Source organism: Pygocentrus nattereri, chromosome 18 (assembly GCF_015220715.1).
Source record: "Pygocentrus nattereri isolate fPygNat1 chromosome 18, fPygNat1.pri, whole genome shotgun sequence".
In the NCBI taxonomy this organism is placed as follows: Eukaryota; Metazoa; Chordata; class Actinopteri; order Characiformes; family Serrasalmidae; genus Pygocentrus; species Pygocentrus nattereri.
This window is the reverse complement of record NC_051228.1, coordinates 33,879,861-33,898,464: the sequence shown is the minus strand read 5'-3', so window position 1 is coordinate 33,898,464 and position 18,604 is coordinate 33,879,861. Positions and strand designations below refer to the sequence as shown.

The following is an 18,604-nucleotide window of genomic DNA, read 5'->3' as shown; positions in this document are numbered from 1 at the left end:
TGCTGATGATAAGTTATTGTAGGTTTACAGCACCTTTCCCAAACTCATCATCGTTTTACAGTAATGTCATTCCAGCAGAACAAAACTTTACAAAAAGAAGCATGAGTGGTGATAACAAACAAATCACAGGAAAAATAATTAATTTATTGGAATGAATTCCATACTGTGGGAGTCATAACACAAAAGAATTCCACTCTTAGACGAAAACTCTAAACTTTGGGGCTAAATTGGGGAGAATTTAACCAAAACCCCCAAAGATACCAGTGCTGTGAATGATCTGGATGACTGGTTTAAAGCCAGTTAGAAAGCTTTATCAGTAAAATCTGAGAATATCAGATGATGGTTTAGTTCTTTTTTTTTTCAGAAAGAGGCTAATGATTGTTTTGACTATCTGCTTGCTTGTTTGTCGCTCCAGCCACCTCAAATGGCTCCGATGGCCATGATGACGCAGCCCACCATGATGTACACACAGCCTGTGATGAGGCCAGCAAACCCCTTTGGCCCAGTCTCAGGAGCACAGGTATGACCTATATCCTCCCGTACTCACTGCTGCCCTGATGTTGTTTGTGTGCCTTAAATTTTAATGTCAAGTCCACTTATTCAGACTGTCTATTCTGAATAATCTGAATCTTCTGTCTGTTCTGGAAAATCACATCAGAGTGTACTTGGATATGCATTGAACACTGGATGCTTCTCCTGAGTCTCCGCGGAGAAATAGCATCCTCTGATTGATGGAATTCTATTCCAGGAGCAATAGCAATTCTATAGCATTAGAAGCTTTGTTCAGAAAGCACTTGAATGAATCACATACACCTCCATGTCCCATTGCAGTGCTCTTCTGAACATGGCTAGCATGGAAACATTAAAACATCTTTTTTTGTTTTTTGTTTTCTTCTTCTTCTGAAAGGACATGCATTCCATTTTGGCGCATAAAAGCAAATAAAGCTCTATTTGGAATGCATATCCTGGTCCAACCACACCTCATTTCTACAGTATGCTAGTGGGCAGTGTGGAATGACTCTGTAATTCTGTTGAGAGAGGGGGTATTGTCAAACGTGCCATTGGCCCGTAGTTTCTTTTTCTTTGAGAAGCCTTAGACAGACCTTCTGACCTTCTACTTTACCCTCTAGCCACTCTGGCTCTATGATATTCACTCTCCTTTGCGCGTGTGTGTGTGTGTGTGTGTGTGTGTGTGTGCGCGCACGTGTGCGTGTGTGTGGAGTCCTTCACACTCTCTCGTTCTCTCTGAACTAGCCCTCAGCTGCCTCTAGTCCCTCGAGTCAGAGTCCTCTCAGGCCCCCGGGACAGGACCCTTTTGCACAGCTCTCTCTCAAGGATTTCCTTTAGAGACTCTTTTAGGTACAGCATGCCTGGGCTGTGTGTGTTTATATATGTGCTGCATGTTGATAGTGCCAGGGATGCACCAGTCTGATTTTTCTCTCTGGATACAGATTCTGATACCTGAACGTAGGATAATGGCCAAATCCCATATATCTGCGCTGTCCAATGAAAAAACATGCATCTCCGTTTTTTGCGGTTTTTACTTTTCTGCATCATTTGAGCTCAGCAGCCATGCTTTATGCTGTGTGAAAATTTCATGGTGATTGGACCAATAGAAATGCTCCAAAATTGCTTAGAATCAAAACTTTCCATTAATGTACATTGAAAGTAAATTCTGGTAATTAAGGTTTTCAAAAGTGAGACAAACTGGAGAAGTATTTCATATTTAACCATATTGTTCTAATTAATTTTAGGGCTAAAATGTTTGTGACAAGTGTAGACATTTTACCTATCAAAGTCACCTGAAAATCTTAGTTTAAATTTGTAAGCCTACATGAAATTGGAGAATTATTTTTGCTGATGAAGTGAGAAGCAGAGTTCTCCTGCACACAGCTTTTATTCTGCCGTGCCATGTCACACATTTTTTAAGAGGGGCTTTTATTTTGACACACTGCAACACTTTTTTTTTTTTTTTTTTTTTTTTAAACTTTGTTCACGTTTGCAAGGAAACATTTCTTAAACAAATACATTTGACTTATTATCCGTATGTAAAGCACAGTTCCATTAATAAAAGCACAAAGTCAGAATTTGACGTTATGTTTGCAAATAACTCTTATCGATTTTGGACCAACAATATCGATAGTGGATTAATAATGTCTGGCAGAGGTCAATTTATTAGGGTATCGATATCGATCCAGTGTATCGGATTGGTGCATCACTAGATGGCACTAACTGAGTCTGCTTGCATTAACAGCGCTCTTGCTGTGTACATCCTGTTTTTCCTTAATCTTTACTCAGCCAGTTTTGTTTTGTGGTTATTTATGTATTGTTATGTTGCGCTTATTAACTCTGGGTTTGAAAATGAATCCTGCTTGAATCTCAGGCTTTGCTGGGGTAAATATTTTTTACCCTCAAAACTGTGATGTTCAGTAACTCCTTGTTGCACCATGATGTGATTTAGTTTTACTGTGTGTGGTAACACCTGTGCAGTCATCTAATCATTCATTGCCTTTGCTTGTTCGGTTCATGGAAAAGAAAAAAAAAACTTCTGTTTTGGTGTTAAGATTGAATGAATGCATCAGTGATCTCTTAATACCCTGACCAGGTAATACCCTTCAATGTTTTCATGACCATTGGTAAATCATACTGGTCATAGCCCATCAGTCAATTTTCATTATGGTACAAAAGTCATATTACACTCCTGTGTTAAAAATAAGATAATTATGCAATAACAGTGTTTTGGTTACGGGCAACAAAATAAATCATTCCTCAGTTGCTGTAGGACTAGAGGTGTTGGCTCATGCCGTAAAATAGTGCTGCCCAAATGTTAGCCTGAAGGATGGTCTTCTGTACGTTTGAGATGCTGTAGAAAATCGTTGACCCTTCTTCTTACACCTGGTTGTTTTGTGTGCCCTGAGTATCAGCATTATATCTGGACTGGGAAAATCTACGTAAAATACAGCTGTAAATGCACCCAGGATGCATCTACAACAGATTAAAATGTGATCGCTCAAGCCGCTTCAGGAAATGGTCTCAAAGATCTGCAAGTGTAAATACATCAGTCTCTTCAAACCGTTTGGCAACCGGAACACCACCTAATTAGATCTGTGAGAGAATTCAAAATAAGGTATATCGCAGAATGCAACACATAGTATTGTTGTTGTGGACATTAGGAGGCATGATATGGAATATAAAAAATAAAATGAATGAAAAGCCACTTATATCAGAACTGCAAGCACAGCAAACTCATGACTGGTAGGAGAGTGTATAAATTTCAGCGTAATAGTTTAACAAACTGAGATGAAATGCTTAATTTGCTGTTTATTGGCCAAAAGCATCATCATCCTTAATGTGCAATGTGAATGATTATTTTCTGTACGCTGGTATGCAATTTCTTGTTACAAAAAACAGCTGTGCAGAAGCCTCTCACTGTAATAAATCAGCATTTAAGTGTTATTTCAGTAAAATAATCCCAAATGCATCATTCTAATGTTTTAAAGAACTGAGACGTTTTATTTCACATTTTACTTTCTGTTTATTGGTTTAACACTAACGTTTGGTCAGTAGGGGGAGCAGTGCTCACTGCTCAACCTTAAACTCCGCCTATGAACACAGCCTTTGGCTCACGAGCCTCTGAATGCTGTTCTACTGGAAACGCACCAGAGCATCTGTTTGAATTAATGTGTGCTTCCTGTAAGATATGTTAACTCTGTATTGGTAGACTGACACATGATTTCACACACTGAAACTGAAGCCAATGCTCAAATCTCCACAAATGACATCAGCCAAGTTTCCATCCAAAGGTTTTCTGAAAAGCTTTTTTTTTTTTTTTTTTTTTTTAACGCTTCAGAAACTTTGCCAGTGTAGGCTATGGCAATAGAAATTGTGAATTACATTTCATAAATGTGTTCTAAACCTTTTTTTTCTGTTCAACTTCAGCAGAAAAATTGTTTATTGATGCTTGAAATGTTGGGGGGGGGGGAAAAACAATAATAAACCACAAAAATAAACAAAATTTCTTTATCAGTAGGTTATACGGAAGTTAGGAAAGTCAAATGTACAAGTTATTTTCTAATTGAAATCAGAGATGGACGTCACATACAAGTTTATTGCTAAACTAGAACTTTTTAGTTAGCAGTTTTAATGCATTTTCATTTAATTTTATTGCAAACAGTGTGAAACAAGTATAGAAATAAATACACCAGACAGTTAGTCACGCTTACACTTGCCATTTTTAAATGTAGTTTCTGTGTCCAGATACGGATTGTATCCGTATTTTAATGGAAACTTTAAAATTGGGGCTAATACAGCAGGCTTATTGTAGAGAACATGCAAGGTTGTTTACACTTTGGCCTCTTTGCCACTGTGGAGGCAAAAGGTATTGAGCATGGAGAGTAATCATTCTAGTGGCATTTCCGTATGGACATGGAACACATACAAGCCACGCTCAGAGCCACAGAACTGTATGAGTGGGATGTCTTAATAATGCATCTGTGTGCTAATTGGTTATATACTTATGCTTTTGTGCTCCCACATTCTGCGTTATTTCAAGACTGAATACAATCAAACGGTTCAGTTCACTTGTGCAGTTGCCAAATAAATGAATGCATTTCACAATTTTCAGGCCATCGTTCAATAAATGTCAAACCATCACCAACAATTGCTGAATGTTAAATGGTGCTACATTTAGCTACCCTGTAAATAGATGTGCCCCCACAGAATGGGTTCAGTTCTGACTAACTGAAGCTACACAGACACACGTTTAGAAGGTTACTCAAATCTGTGGCAGCAAAGGTGAGCGACTGATGCTTGGATAACTGGTGTTTGGATCTGCTAGCTAAGCTAATGCATTTGGCTTTACAGTGGCAAACTGGCCTTTATTTGTGTCAACACAGATTTGTTGACCATAGTGACATTAGCTATGGCTGCTCATTAATTATTCCAAAAATAGGAAACAAGGAACAAGCGCTTGGTTTGTTATGAGCTGATTTGCGTGTTATGCACCATATAGCAGACGGATTTTGAGACTACTGACACGAGACGGGTTTGACCACCAGATGTTAAATGCATATTTAGAATATCATGATTCAGTCCAGATACCAGTAACATGAAATGACCAGGTGTAACTTGATTTTCTGTATCATGCACACCACTCACATTTGGGCAGTCCTGAATTGAGACACTACTGAGTAACGTGGGTTTGTCCTCTTGCAGATGCAGTTCATGTGAAGCCGCAGCGGGTGTGCGCTCCCTGAGGACGACTCATGCAGCAGCCAATCTCAAACCTTTAATCTGTCCCCCAGTTCACTGTTTGACTCCACGCAAAGTGCGTGGCCCCAATACTCGGACAGGAACCAGGGTGGGGGGTGGGGGTGGGGACAGGGGAGGGGCCTATTTTGGGGTAAAAGGGTGGGAGTGGATGGTGTGTACGGTGAGGGCCATCATGCAGTCTGGCAAGTGTTTTGTAATTTGTCTAACAGTCACAGAGCTGCAGTTGTTTCCCCTGTACGGGACAGAATGCTGACAGATTAGCATCTGTACACACATGGGTAAATTTTTTTTTTTTTTTTTTTTTTTTTTTTTTTTTGGGTTGGGATTGGGGTTGGGGTTATGGAGAGGTCTGCAAAGACAGTGGGAGGGCTTCAAGTTCTAACTGAGAGGGGGAAAAAAATGACCAGGCCTTGGGGGTTGAGTTCTTTCTTTATCTGATCAGCAATCATGCATTACATAATTTAACCACCACCATTTAAATATGCTGACTTCAGTTTCTACTATGATTTTTATTCAGTTTTTTTTTTTTATTATTATTGCAGTAGACATTCCTTGTGTATTGTTTGTATTTATTTATGATTTACCCACTGAGGACATGACAACAGAAAAAAAAATGATGACAATATGGAGCTTTTTCCTTGTGGGAAGTTTGTTGAAATACGCTTTCATGGGTATGATTGTTGAATTGGATTTTGAGAGTGACTGAGATGATGATAATATAAAAATGGGAAAAAATGAAACCACCTGTAAACTGAATGATGGAGCACTAAGTTTTCTTTGACCCCCATTTATTGTCTAGTGCAATTCTTTGTAGCTCGGAAACTCGCCCCCCGGCATTTGTAAGGGAAATGGCAGGGGAGCATACAATTTATTAATCCACATAGTCGATTCTGTGCCTAGGGTTTTTTTTCTCGCGAGGGAACATTTATCAGACTAGCATCACTACATTTGTGATTCTGCAGCATTGCATTGGGGAGGAGCTGTGTTGCTTTATGCTTGGCATGTCATTATTTTACATTGACGATTATACGGCTGCCTTTTCCAACCTGAATGTGCGGAGTTGTCTTCATGCTTGGGCCATCTTTCGCTGCACGGGCACCAGGGGGCGCCCTTTGTTAAAGTAAGAGCACAGGGAAAAACATACATGCGTCACAGGTTGCCATCATCAGGATGGGGTGGGTAGTGTCTTTGTAAATTAGCAGTAGGTGCAGTTAGAACAGGAGCGAGAGAAGCACTGTTGATCGGTGCTTTGTGTAAATAAACCCAAACCCTGTCCAGTAGAGAAGTGTGTGAAGGATGGTCCCAATATGAAGGTGATTCTATCCATTGATTTAGCATATTTGCTGCATTGTCCCTGCAGATTCTATTTTTGTTTATATATAAAAATTGTATGTGAGCAGAATTTGGTTGATTTTCAAATAAAAGAGCAGCTTCCACAAAAGACAGTTTTCGCTCTTATTGATGTAGAGAACACTAAACGCTTTCTGCTCAGGGGTCTCCATCTCCTCGCAGACTGAAGGGAGCCATCTTCCAGTAAGTCATAAACTCTGTGACCCCCCTCTTTCAAATTGGTATGTGATTTGGTTCCTCAGCGCCTCACTCTTGTGAAAACATGGTGCTTTGAAATCTGATTTTCTTTTTTTTTTTAATCACCCTGTGTAATACAGATTTATAGACAGCTGTTGTGCTACAGTTTATCACATAGAAATATCACTGATCAAACTTTTATGCACTATTCTATTGGGAGAACATTTTATTATGCCAACAGAAATGGTCATACTTGGAATTGTATATCATAGACAGTGACATTAGACTTTAGATATTCCTGTCAATTCAGACAACAGCAGCGAGTAGATGGAATTGGCTCCTGTAGCAGGAAAACAGTGATGTTTTTATGCTGTGCGTTTACTGGAACTTGTTGCGGATGATACGAGTGCTAAGTGCCCAGTCTTGTGCATGTAAAGGTCCAGTGTGTGTCGACATGGCTAAATCCTCACTGTCAGAGGGTAAAGGGTGCAGGGTCACAGCCTGACCCACTACACTCAACAGCTTCTTCTCCAGCGGACCCAGATGCAGCAGCTCCTACACACACACAAACACACAGGATCAAACTTTTTGCATGGTTCTTTTCTGGCTACATAAACAAGGAGAGTGACTATTCCTGGCCGATGCCAAGCCCATCTGTATTCCTGCCACTGCCAGGCAGGAGGAACTGACAGTGGGAGGAAAAATACAGAGACTCACTTATCTCTGAGCTTCTGCACTTATCTCTGATACTGTTACGCTCCAGGGGCTTATTAAAACCATTAAGTGCATTAGTATCACTATTTCACCAAGTACAGCCAGTGATTCCTTTCCGTTTGGTAGTTCCTCCGAAACCCTTTTATGCTTAGAAATATCTAGATATAAGGCTGATTTGCCCATGGATTAGGCCCAATCTTTGATTAAATTGCATCACCAAAGGTGAATTATGATTGGAATCTAGACTTATACCTAAACTTCTAAACTTTGGGGGGAAACTGGCCCATAATGTTTTTAATTATCACAAATTCATTGTCAGACTCAGTAGGCCTCGCTATAAGCCTGATTTACTGAGCAGATGGTGTATAAACCTTGGTAGAAGAAGCCTTTTAATCTTGTGCCCGGTATTTGACAATATTGTTAAAGCTTGTATGATTTGCCCCTCTGCAGAGTGAAACCTCAAAAGTAGTATGACAAGGACCTCAAAACGGGCTGCAAATTTTGCTGCATTATGATCGACATGCCTTGCATTAAAACCATATTGGCACAACCATAACATGGCTGTAATTAAAAGTCGCCTGCATCGCATTGAATTCTTAATCACAGTCACCTGTGATGTTTAGTAGGATGCTCCTCGTACATAACTGGGTGATTGCATGGGTGCATTTGGGTGGCATTTAACATTGTTCAACATACTTTTCAAAATCTGCTTTTAATGATTCAAAAACAATAAATTTGTTTATATATTTTTTTTCTTTGCTGCCAATGGCATAAATTAGTAGAGCGAGGAGTTGAGATTTTTAGCACAAAGTTAGCAGTTTATTAGCATTCTTATTGATTAATACTTTACTTTCAATCTATAAGTAAGGTAACAGGGTAGAATCTTCACAGTGACCTAATCAGCATCACAATACCACTGAAAATAAGCGAGAATATATACTTTTCTTCTTCCTCTGATCTTTGAGTCATATGATGCATCTTATCTTTTCCACAATATTTTAATCATTATATTTCAAGGTAAGGTCATGTTTTAGTGGGTTGGATGTGTTGTAAAGAGACTTTATTAATGTTTGTTTCATCTGCAGCATGCGAAAGTTTAAATATCTCCTTCAAATTACATTTTGTTGACTTTCGAAGTGACGAAACGTACTTATCCCCTACAATCAACAAAACAAAACGAGTACTGCTAATTTCAGTGCACAGTTTGTGTTTTGTGTTTTTCCTTCCTCGAAATACGTTAATTAGACCAGGGGCCCCCAAACCTTTGCATACACCTCTAATGTAAAGGTTCTTACAGCCTTCTGCGACATCAGTATTACGGGGCCCAAACATTATGATAACATTTTCGCAAATAGTGTATTGTGCAGTTCTACTTCTTGGAATATACTCTAATGATGCGATGAAACATGTCGGGTTTATTTGATAAAAACAGAAAACTAACCCAAAATCCATATCTAGTTCAAGCAGTTTGTGTTTAGAGAGGCCAATAACTTACCCTGAGGTTGTTCTGGTTGCCATAGAGGAGCATGGTGAGGTCATGGGGAGGGGAGGGGGGCTTGCAGCTGGGATCCGTTTTATCTTTCTCCAACTCCACAGCCTGCTTTTGCTGTGCCCCCCTAGCTTCCGATCTGGAGTTGAGGGGAGGCAGGGGCCCACTTCCCGGCTCTGCTGAGAAACATAGATTGCTACTGATGGAGGGGTGAGGAGAGATGCTAATCACCACTGGGAATTGTGTATGTCCACTACATGCTTAATAAGGCCTGAAGTTTAACTGATGAAGCCATGGAAGGAAAATGAGTGAGCTTGAGTTGCTGAACAGAGAAGTGTGGATGTGACTCAGATTTCCTCTATTCAAATTAGTTGGTGTGAGGGATGCGTGATTAATTGTGCATTATACAATCAGTTTGTTCCAGCCATGCAAGCTGATTGGTTCAGAAGCGTTCTTATATTTCGCCATAACATCACGTTTTTCACAAACACTGTGTCACTCCACTAAGATGCTGTTGCTAAGCAACGAGTTTGACAGCTGTAGGAGATGCTCAAGGTATTTAAACGTTTCTACTTACTTGGCCACAAACAGAAAACGGATATTTTTAAGATCAAATTTGACCGACAGCCGATTTGGTCCGACTCTGAAGATGAGACTACACTAAATTCAGAAACTGTCATCACCACTGAGCAGCTTTTAAGTCGGCAGCTGTGACAGAAGAACAGCTAAACAACCTGGAATCAGCCAGAAATGAACCGAATATGAGTCTGACCAAATCAAACTGAGCCAAAAACTGCTGCAGTAAAAAAAAAGTAATAAAGCTGCTCAGTGGTGATGATAGTTTAGGATTTAAGCATAAGAAGCTGGAGAACAAACTGCTGGCAGAGCAGCAAGTGGGTGGAGCTCGTTACTCTGACGTAGCAACAGATGAGATCCATTTCAGATTTCAGTGATGTAGAATCTACACTAAAATCTGCCAAGGCTTGCTTTACTTCATTTCTGCACTGGGGCTAATGAAAGTGTATAACCTGAGCGTTGTGCATAGGATTAGCTTGGGGTAAATAGAAAACAGTGTAAATTTATCCAAATAGACTGTACACTGTGATAGTATTGCTATGTACACCTGGTAATTGTATATGTTAACCAAAATTAATCACTGCAGTTGCTTCAACAGTCAAAATACTTCAGAATTTTTAACATAATTAGAATTTACCAGTTGAGGTAACTGAGCACTGTTGTGGTGTTCAATTCGCTGTCAAACTTCATCCTATATTGCAATCTCTTTGAGGCAAAGCAGTCATGAAATCCAGTGCTCACCAACCTTACTCCTGAAGACCTTCCTGCAAGTTTTACCTCTAACCCCAGTGTAATGCATCTCACTCAGCTAATCAAGAACTTCTATAAGTAATAATTAGATCAAGTTGGGGGAGAGATTAAGTGATTAGGGTTGGAGTAGGAAGGTAGATCTCAAAGAGCAAAGTTGGTGACCACTGATTTAGTCAGTTAAATATGGTCACTGTAAAAAATATATGTCAAGTTTTCTACATCATTTAATCTCAGGAGCTGTCCTTTACAAAATTTCATGATGAAGGGACCAATAAAAATGCTCTAAAAATGAAATCATTACACATTAACTTGCATTTAAAGTTAAGATGGTTTTATCAACATCTGTTAAGTCAGTTTTGGGGTCCTTTCACATTATATGAGAATAATGCTGAAAGCTGCTGCTGCTGCTCTCTTTCTAAAACAAATCAGTTCTCGACTTGACGAAAAGCAACAGGCAGAACTTTTATTTTGAAATTGCAGGCTTTAGCCAACTACAGCTCTCTGAGCGACCTCTTGTGGTCTGGAACATGCATCATTGCAACTGCTGAGTGAAATCACATGGAAGGATCACCTGCTGTCTCTGTGAGAGTGAGTTCCAGACCGGAAGAGTCCATCTGCTCCAAGCCTGCAGCCTGCGTGAGGAACACGTTCCTGCAGTAGAGAGAATGAAGAGCATGACAGGCTAGATTAGAATGAAACACCTCAGTGTCCCTGCTGGACTGAGAATAGTCCACCAGCAAAAAATATCCAGCCAACAGCGTCTTGTGGGCAGCGTCCTGTGACCACTGATGAAGGACTAGAGGATGACCAACACAAACTGTGCAGCAGCAGATGAGCTGTCGTCTTACATCTATAAGGTGGACTGACAAGGTAGGAGTGTCTATTAGAGTGGACAGTGAACGGACGCTCCAGCAGCACTGCTGTGTCTGATTCACTCGCATCTGCACAACACACACTAACACACCACCACATCAGTGCAGTGCTGAGAATGATCCACCACCCAAATACTACCTGCTCGAGGGTCCATGGGGAGTCCTGACCACTGAAGAACAGGGTAAAAGGGGACTAACAAAGGTATCAGAGAAACAGATGGACTACAGTCTGTAATTGTAGAACTACAAAGTGCAGCTATACAGTAAGTGGACCTAATAAAATGGACAATCAGTGTAGAAACAAGGAGGTGGTCAGAATGTTATGCAGGTCGTGTGTATAAATGAATGTCTAGATTATCACCTGAATAACTGTAATACGTATCATATGCAATCTCATATGTGAATGCTTTGTAGCATAGTTTGCTAACACCAATGTGAATTCGTACCACTCCTCAACAGGTGAGGAAGGAGGGGAAAGAACTCAGAACCTGGGCTTACGTTCAGGGTGGGTTGTTGCCAGCCCCCCACCCAACCCAATATAAACAGAAGCAGGCCTGAGAAATAGGACTGAGGAACAAGGAGCAGATGGGGTGTATGGAGTAAGACTTCTTGTTGACCACACCAGTTAGAGAGACTTTGAGTCAGCATCTTCACTCACAAAGTGTCTATTTTAGCTTATCACTTAGCTTAGTGTGGGAGGTTTTATGCAAAAAAGACAAACGCACACAAACATCTTCTAAGCCGCTACTCCTTCTGGGTCGCGGGGGGTGCTGGAGCTTATCCCAGCTGTCATTGGGCGAAACGCAGGATACACCCTGGACAGGTCAAGACATAAACATTTTTCTATTTTTATGTTCTTTGTACTACCATGCTGTGACTAGCCCAGATCTCAACCCTGCTGGAACCTCCTTGAACTGGACCTCCAGGCTGAGAACTGCTGACCCAGAGAATATGACAGATGGCCAAACCCTCATCACTACAGTCAGCATTACCTTGATATCTGCAGATCATTAAGACGATGCTCGAAAATTTGCTTCACATGCTCCAAGTTCTCCTCCTCTAGTCTCCTCACCGCTGTTTCCAGTATAGAGACTTCCTTATGGCAGATAACAAGCTGACATGGAACAGAGCAAACAAAACTGTTTATATCTGTTACATCTGTATCAATTTGCCTTTATAAATTAGGGATTTACCCAAATGTAGGCTGAGAGTGCAAAATGCATTATAGTGTACATTTAGTGTGTTTAGAATGATTAATATATGCATACATTACAGATGTATGGGTATTTAAATGAGATATTATGGATGCCTATACCTCTCTCTTAAGCCTGTCATTCTCTTTGATCTCCTGCCAACTTGATTTGTCCAGCTGTTTAATTGCTCTCTGAAACAGAACAAGAGTGTCATTAATGCTGAGGCAATGCATATTCAAAGCCTGCTACTTTACATGCATAAAGTTGTCTGCACATATGTTTTACTTTACCTCCACAGCCTGCTGCTTCTTCTCATCAATCAGCTGAGACGTCTTCTTGTCAATTTCATTCAAAGTGTCATCTAGAGAACGCTTCATATTTTCTGCAGTAAAAAGATTTATTTTTTAAATTGGACAGCGCTAGAAAGCCCGGGTCATTTGATTCTATCAAACTACACCAGGGTTTGGACTAAGATCACAATTTAGCTTCTGTGTGGAAACTTTCGTTGCTATAGGAACAAAACCTCGTATTTCCATTTTTGCCATTTTTCAGTTTTTGACGTAATTTGAAAATGCCTGTTATTCTTTCCATTGTATGAAAAATTCATGACAAATGGACTAAAAGAAAGAGCCTAGAATTACTTGGAAAAAACTCTGGTTCCATTGACTTACATTAGAAGTACAGTTGGTTTTTTCCTTCTCCTGTAAAGTTATCATTTTGGAGTTTTCTTTCCGACAACGGCGCTATGTTTGTTATTGTAAAAGGCTTCACAGGTATTTTCACTGTGGAGTCAAAGCGAATGTTTTATACAATGTATAATGTATATAGTATTTTGTGTATGTATTTTGAGGGACCCTTATCTTACATTTTACATTATTTCCTCCTTGCATGTTTTTAATTTATGATGTAACATTAGTGTGTTTCATGTACCAGATACATCACAATCCATTTTTACATTACTCTTCCCACCTGTCTTTATCCCGTACGCTCTCAGAAATAAAGGTACGACCCACTGGCGCGGGACCCCTCCTGTCACTGAGGTGGTACCCTCAGGGGTACATCTCGGTACCTTTAGTCAGGTAACATAATTGCATCATGAATCATTGAAATAATATTTTTAAGCTGTACTGACTCCACACACCACATCTCGTCTCCAGGACTTTATTTATTTGTTTTATTATTCTGTTTTAAAACATTAGGCTATAAAAAGGTAGAAATACGTACTTTTCACCTGGAAAAACTCATTTAAGATTGACAATTGGACCTTAAAACCACTGTTGTACCTTTGAGGGAACATCTATATTGTGTAAAGTGTAGAATTAAGCTTCTGTAGTGCCTTTAAAACTGATATATGCAAACGAGCTCAGTTCTGATTCGCAGCCTTGTATTGTGCCTCCTTCAAAAAAGCTGTCCAGGCTGAAACACTTCTTATAACTTCAGCCTGAATGGGGGGAGCGAAACTGCTACAGGTTAAGTAGATTTACATCATAAATGTAAATGTGTTGCTTATCACAAACACAACAAATTAAAAACAGGCTGTTTTGCAACTTAATTTCTACATATGTTCCACATGAACTAAGGAGTAAATGATATGTTCTTTACAGGTTTAAACAGTTTTTCATGATGCATGTAAATGAAAATGTAGTTTTATCTTCTATATAAGAAGTAACGTAGCCATAAACATATAGACTCTATGATGGTGCACACCTGACATCTTCTCAAAGCGGTTCTGCAGATTGATTATTTCTGACTGCAGGTTCTGGATCTGCTGTAGATGCTTGATGCTCCCCACACTTTTATATTGCAGCAACACCTGCCGTTCCTTCTGGCGTTCTGCAACCTGCAGCTTCAGGACTTCCAGCTTCCTGCACAGTTCTCAAACACACACACACACACACACACACACACACACACACACACACAAAACCTCAACAATCTACATTATTTCTTCATTTCCATCTCACATTCAAAACTGCAAAGAAAAGCACAGACGTACTGCTGGTAGGCCATCACTGTTCACCAGAAGTCATCCATTCTGGTCAAGAAAGGCTGATGTCCAGTAGTTATTTCCCTGGCACAGGGCTTCCCAGACTTTTTACGCCAGGACATACATGTAGAGGGGTGTTTGTCCCAAGAACCACCAAATGTTTTATGAAGAGAAATAAGACACACTCATCAAAAAAGCCCTTTAGTCCTTAGGTTTTAGTCCAACTGTATTCAATATTACTGTTCTTTCAGTCAACAAGTCTAGTGAAATACCATGATGAAGGAATGAAACGTGCACAGGTCTGTACCAGGTTTTTCCAGATAGTCAACAATATATGCCATTTGGCCTTTTTGGTGTTCAAATTTTTGCCTACAACTGTGTATAAAGGTTCTTTCAAAACATTCACACTCACACATCTTGTCTTACAGTTGGTCTTTAAAGAACCATCACTTGAAAGCTTCTTTAGAGAACCAACAGTAGGTCTTTTAGGGCAGGTATGGCAAACTGGCAGAGGTGCGAACAAGTCACTAAGTTGCAAGTAACAAATAAGTCTCATGTCTTCCCTCAACACTCAAGTCCCAAGTCAAGCTAGTCGAGTCTCAGTTCAAGTCTCAAGTCAGTACATGCGAGTCTCAAGTCGAGTCCCAAGTCAATAGTTCTAATCTTTGAGTCCTAAACAGGTCAGTCTGCATTCTTCAGCTAATTTAAGACCATAACACTAACATAGCATAATGGTAACAGTACTACAGCCTTTTGCTGAAAGCACTTTAGCAGTGTGTGGCTGTATATTGATTTTTTCATTCTTATTATTTTTTTACCCTTCCAACTAAAATACAACAGCTTCTTATTCTTAATTTTTTCTTAAGTTCCACCTTAACTGGTTGTGCCGTCTAACTGCTGCACCATTTAAGGTGGAATGACCAATTCCATAAACAATGATTCATTCCAAGTTATGATGCGTAAGCCCAAGTCAGATTCCAAGTCACTGGTGTTGAAGTCAAAGTTAAGTCCCAAGTCCTTCTCGATTTCTCGAGTCGAGTCTAAAGTCATCAAATTTCCTCTGCAAACTGGGTTCCTTCCAGGTCACACATCTGTGGAGATTAGTTTCTTCCTCTAAATTCAGTTCACGAAGGCCTTGCCTTTTAGCTAATAAGTTGTGTTGACTGAGTGTGTTTAGTGAGGCAGAACACTGAAGTCTGCAGTGCTGTGTCCCACAAGGACTGAAGTCTGATGTGTGTCCTGTGACATCACTCCAAAGAACCTTTTTGTACAATCCTGTCAACTGAACTTGCCCAGAATTGGCTCAGTCACGTTTTATTTCTTTGAACACTTCAGCAGTTATTTTTCATAGAGTTTTCTGAATGTCACTATAAAATAAATGGACCAAAAAAGTTATTGAACCCTTTTGGTTCTTTGAATCCTTGATGACATTTCAAAGGATGATTCTTTGCAAGTTTGGACCATGTCTTCGACATATAGTTGCAGTATGAGAAGAGACCGTATGACTGCAGTATCTCTGAGAACTTGGGCTGAAGTTCTGGGCAGCTTCTGCTTTGAGCAAGAAAGCCAGAACCCCACTTTTGGATGAACAGAGGTGGGACTGACCGATAGAACCAAGGAACAGGGAGGAGATGCGGTGCTGGCGGAGTGTTAGAGTGAAAGGAAGGTTAGAGTGGAACATTTGTGAAAAATGAAGAATGAAGAGCCTTTTAAAGCTTAAAGAACCTCCACATAATGCAAAGGTTCTATAACAATGAACAAGATGCTTCCTGGAGCCCAATAAGCATCAATAGAACCCTTATTTTGAAGAGTGGTGAAATGATTTATTTGGCTCCTGAACAGGAATTGCAGCCCACCTTCGGAAATTCTGGAATTTGCCCCAGTTTGTACACACAGTTCATTCTCTTCTGAATTCATGCACAATTGCACTGATGCATATATGGCAATGTTTACCTGCTAGCTCTTCCTCCTGTCTGTGTGTAACCTCCAAGTTGCACTGCTGGGCCTTCTCCAACTGCTCCTTGTTCACCACCTCCCCCTGCTCCAGCTCCTTCTCCTGCTCCTTTGCTTGCTTATTAAGCTCACGAATAAGAGCCAGCTGCTCCTCTCTCAGCCGGTCCCGCTGAAGGACATCATTGCCTTTTCATGAGCTTTGACAGATTAATGGTCTTTCAACAATGTTAGCTAAATGGGTCAGAGATATACACTATATGTCCAAAAATTCTGAAGCTCTGTATTCTGTCTTTTCTGTTCTACACATTCACTGCTCTTACATCTTATACAGAGAGATTCACTCGAAAGAGGCCCCCATTATTCTGTAATAACTCTCTCTAGGACGAAGCAATCTGAACGAAACAATGGACATTGCACTCCTCAGTATATTAAAGGGGAACTTCACTGATCTTTCAAAATCTCTACATTATTCAGTGACTGAGATGTAAATATGGTCATGCAGAGTTTGATGTGAAATGTTTCACTGTAGACAAACTTGCCAACTCACATTTCTAAATATTTTATTTTATTTTCGGGGGTGGCACGGTGGTGTGGTGGGTAGCGCTGTCGCCTCACAGCAAGAAGGGCCCAGGTTCCATTCCCCAGCCGGGTGGCCAGGGTCCTTTCTGTGTGGAGTCTGTATGTTCTCCCCGTGTCTGCATGAGTTTCCTCCCACAGTACAAAGACATGCGGTCAGGCCAGTTGGACATGTTAAATTGCCCCTAAATGTGATTGTGTCTGTCTGTCTACCCTGTGATGGCAGCTGGGATAGGCTCCAGCACCCCCTGTGACCCAGAAGGAGAAGTGGCTTAGAAAGTGTGTGTGTGTGTGTGTGTGTGTGTTATTGAAACCTCCCAGTGAACCTACACATCCTTTGAGTTCATATATGTAATGTTATTAACGGTAAAGTGGTAAATCTGATGAATGTCTTAGGAATCGGCAGTGTATTTAGAACCATTTCGTGTAATACTTTATATAAAGGACCTTTTGGAGGTGGACGTCTGGTTCCTATCACCACCACTGTGAACACTCCTGTTGGTCAGTTTCTCTAGAACGGAGGATTTCAGATCAGACATTGTACGGATGGCACTGTTCAAATCTTAAACACTTAATTACGTAGTAATGTTGAAAATTTGGTTGAATTCCCCTTTAATACTGTTAAGTTCAGAAGAAACGTTTCAGAAACAGCTGTCTACAAACTGTTGGACCTGTAGTGTGTAAGGATGTGTAGCACAGCTGCGTGTAGATTTCACTGTTTGTCTGCAGTCTCACCAGCTCAGTGAGCTTTTGGTTCTTGGCTTCCAGCTCACTTATTTCATTCCTGAATTCTTCAGTTTCTTTTCTTTTAACTTGAATTCTGTTTGAGACACAACAGAGAGGGGCAGAATGACCAAACGAGGTTTTGAACGATTTACATGAACACAGAATCTATTTAGTGAGTTAACTAACTTACTGAAACTGGATAAACGCCTCTGCTGGAGTAGTTCTGTCTTCATTTCTTCTCTTCTTGCTCATTTTCGGCGATGTGTTCCGAGCAAACTGCCTAATTAGCTGAATTTTGGGTAAAACATCAGCAACCCAAAGATCTAACTGTTACTTTTAAGAGACACACATGAACTCTACCAAAACGAAGAAGCTCTTTTGGTTTTACTGTGCACAACAATTCGTTTGAAGTGTACTTGCTGCCATGGAAACCGATGCAGATGTACTTCCAGTAACTGGTCGGCAGGGGGAGACATACGCTGCGTCCAAAACCCCCCATACTACCAGAGAGCTGTAGAAAGAGTTACGGCTCTGCAATGTCTTCAGGGTTTCTCAAACGCTAGAGGGCGCTCTCGGTTCCAAAATGAATGGGTTGAAACGGAGCTTTTGAGCAAAATTATAGTTTATAAATGCTTAAACATTTTGAATATAAAAGCATGCAGTCATTTCCTGAACACAGAGCAGCAGAAAACATTTTAACACCGCTGTTATATTTTTAAGACCTTTTAAACTCGAGTTATAAGAGTTTAAAAGGGCGCCTCATGTATGTCTATGACGTCAGTGAGCCTAAACAGCCAATGAACTGCTCCGCTCACCAATCAATCATCACTCTCTAGCAGTAAAGCCCGCCCCCTGCTGCACAGAACCCGTTTAACTGTAGAAAAATGAAAACATGTAGGTAAAATTTCTTTGCTTTTTTAGTGAAATACATCCTTTTACTTTCTAAAATTAAACTAAAGTTCTGGGCGAG

At 40.3% G+C, this 18,604-nt stretch overlaps 2 protein-coding genes across 24 annotated transcripts in view; one reads left to right on the top strand and one right to left on the bottom strand.

The window, feature by feature from the left end:
• picalma (phosphatidylinositol binding clathrin assembly protein a) overlaps nt 1-5,359 on the top strand; it is a 67,210-nt gene extending 61,851 nt beyond the window's left edge. For 21 of the 22 annotated variants that reach the window (XM_017691339.2, XM_017691340.2, XM_017691345.2 and 18 more), the window contains 3 exons: nt 416-520; nt 1,255-1,359; nt 5,215-5,346. In XM_017691339.2, the coding sequence (XP_017546828.1) occupies nt 416-520; nt 1,255-1,347 (198 nt within the window). In that variant the 3' untranslated portion in view covers nt 1,348-1,359; nt 5,215-5,346. Of the gene's footprint in view, nt 1-415; nt 521-1,254; nt 1,360-5,214 lie in introns of all 22 variants that reach the window. The other variant, XM_017691347.2, reaches the window with a different exon arrangement.
• A 559-nt stretch (nt 5,360-5,918) lies between these two features.
• On the bottom strand, nt 5,919-18,053 carry ccdc83 (coiled-coil domain containing 83). Of its 2 annotated transcripts, none has more exons than XM_037547581.1 (10): nt 17,825-18,053; nt 17,644-17,728; nt 16,333-16,501; nt 14,100-14,267; nt 12,683-12,774; nt 12,515-12,583; nt 12,192-12,313; nt 10,899-10,978; nt 9,008-9,180; nt 5,919-7,353 (listed from the first exon to the last, which is right to left on the bottom strand). In XM_037547581.1, the coding sequence occupies exons 1-10, from the start codon at nt 17,884-17,886 to the stop codon at nt 7,177-7,179; spliced, it is 1,197 nt and encodes a 398-aa protein (XP_037403478.1). In that variant the 5' UTR covers nt 17,887-18,053; the 3' UTR covers nt 5,919-7,176. The 2 variants fall into 2 exon arrangements, with proteins under 2 accessions (XP_037403478.1, XP_017546778.1); XM_017691289.2 differs by having other exon boundaries at nt 9,008-9,177.
• Nucleotides 18,054-18,604: the final 551 nt, after the last annotated feature.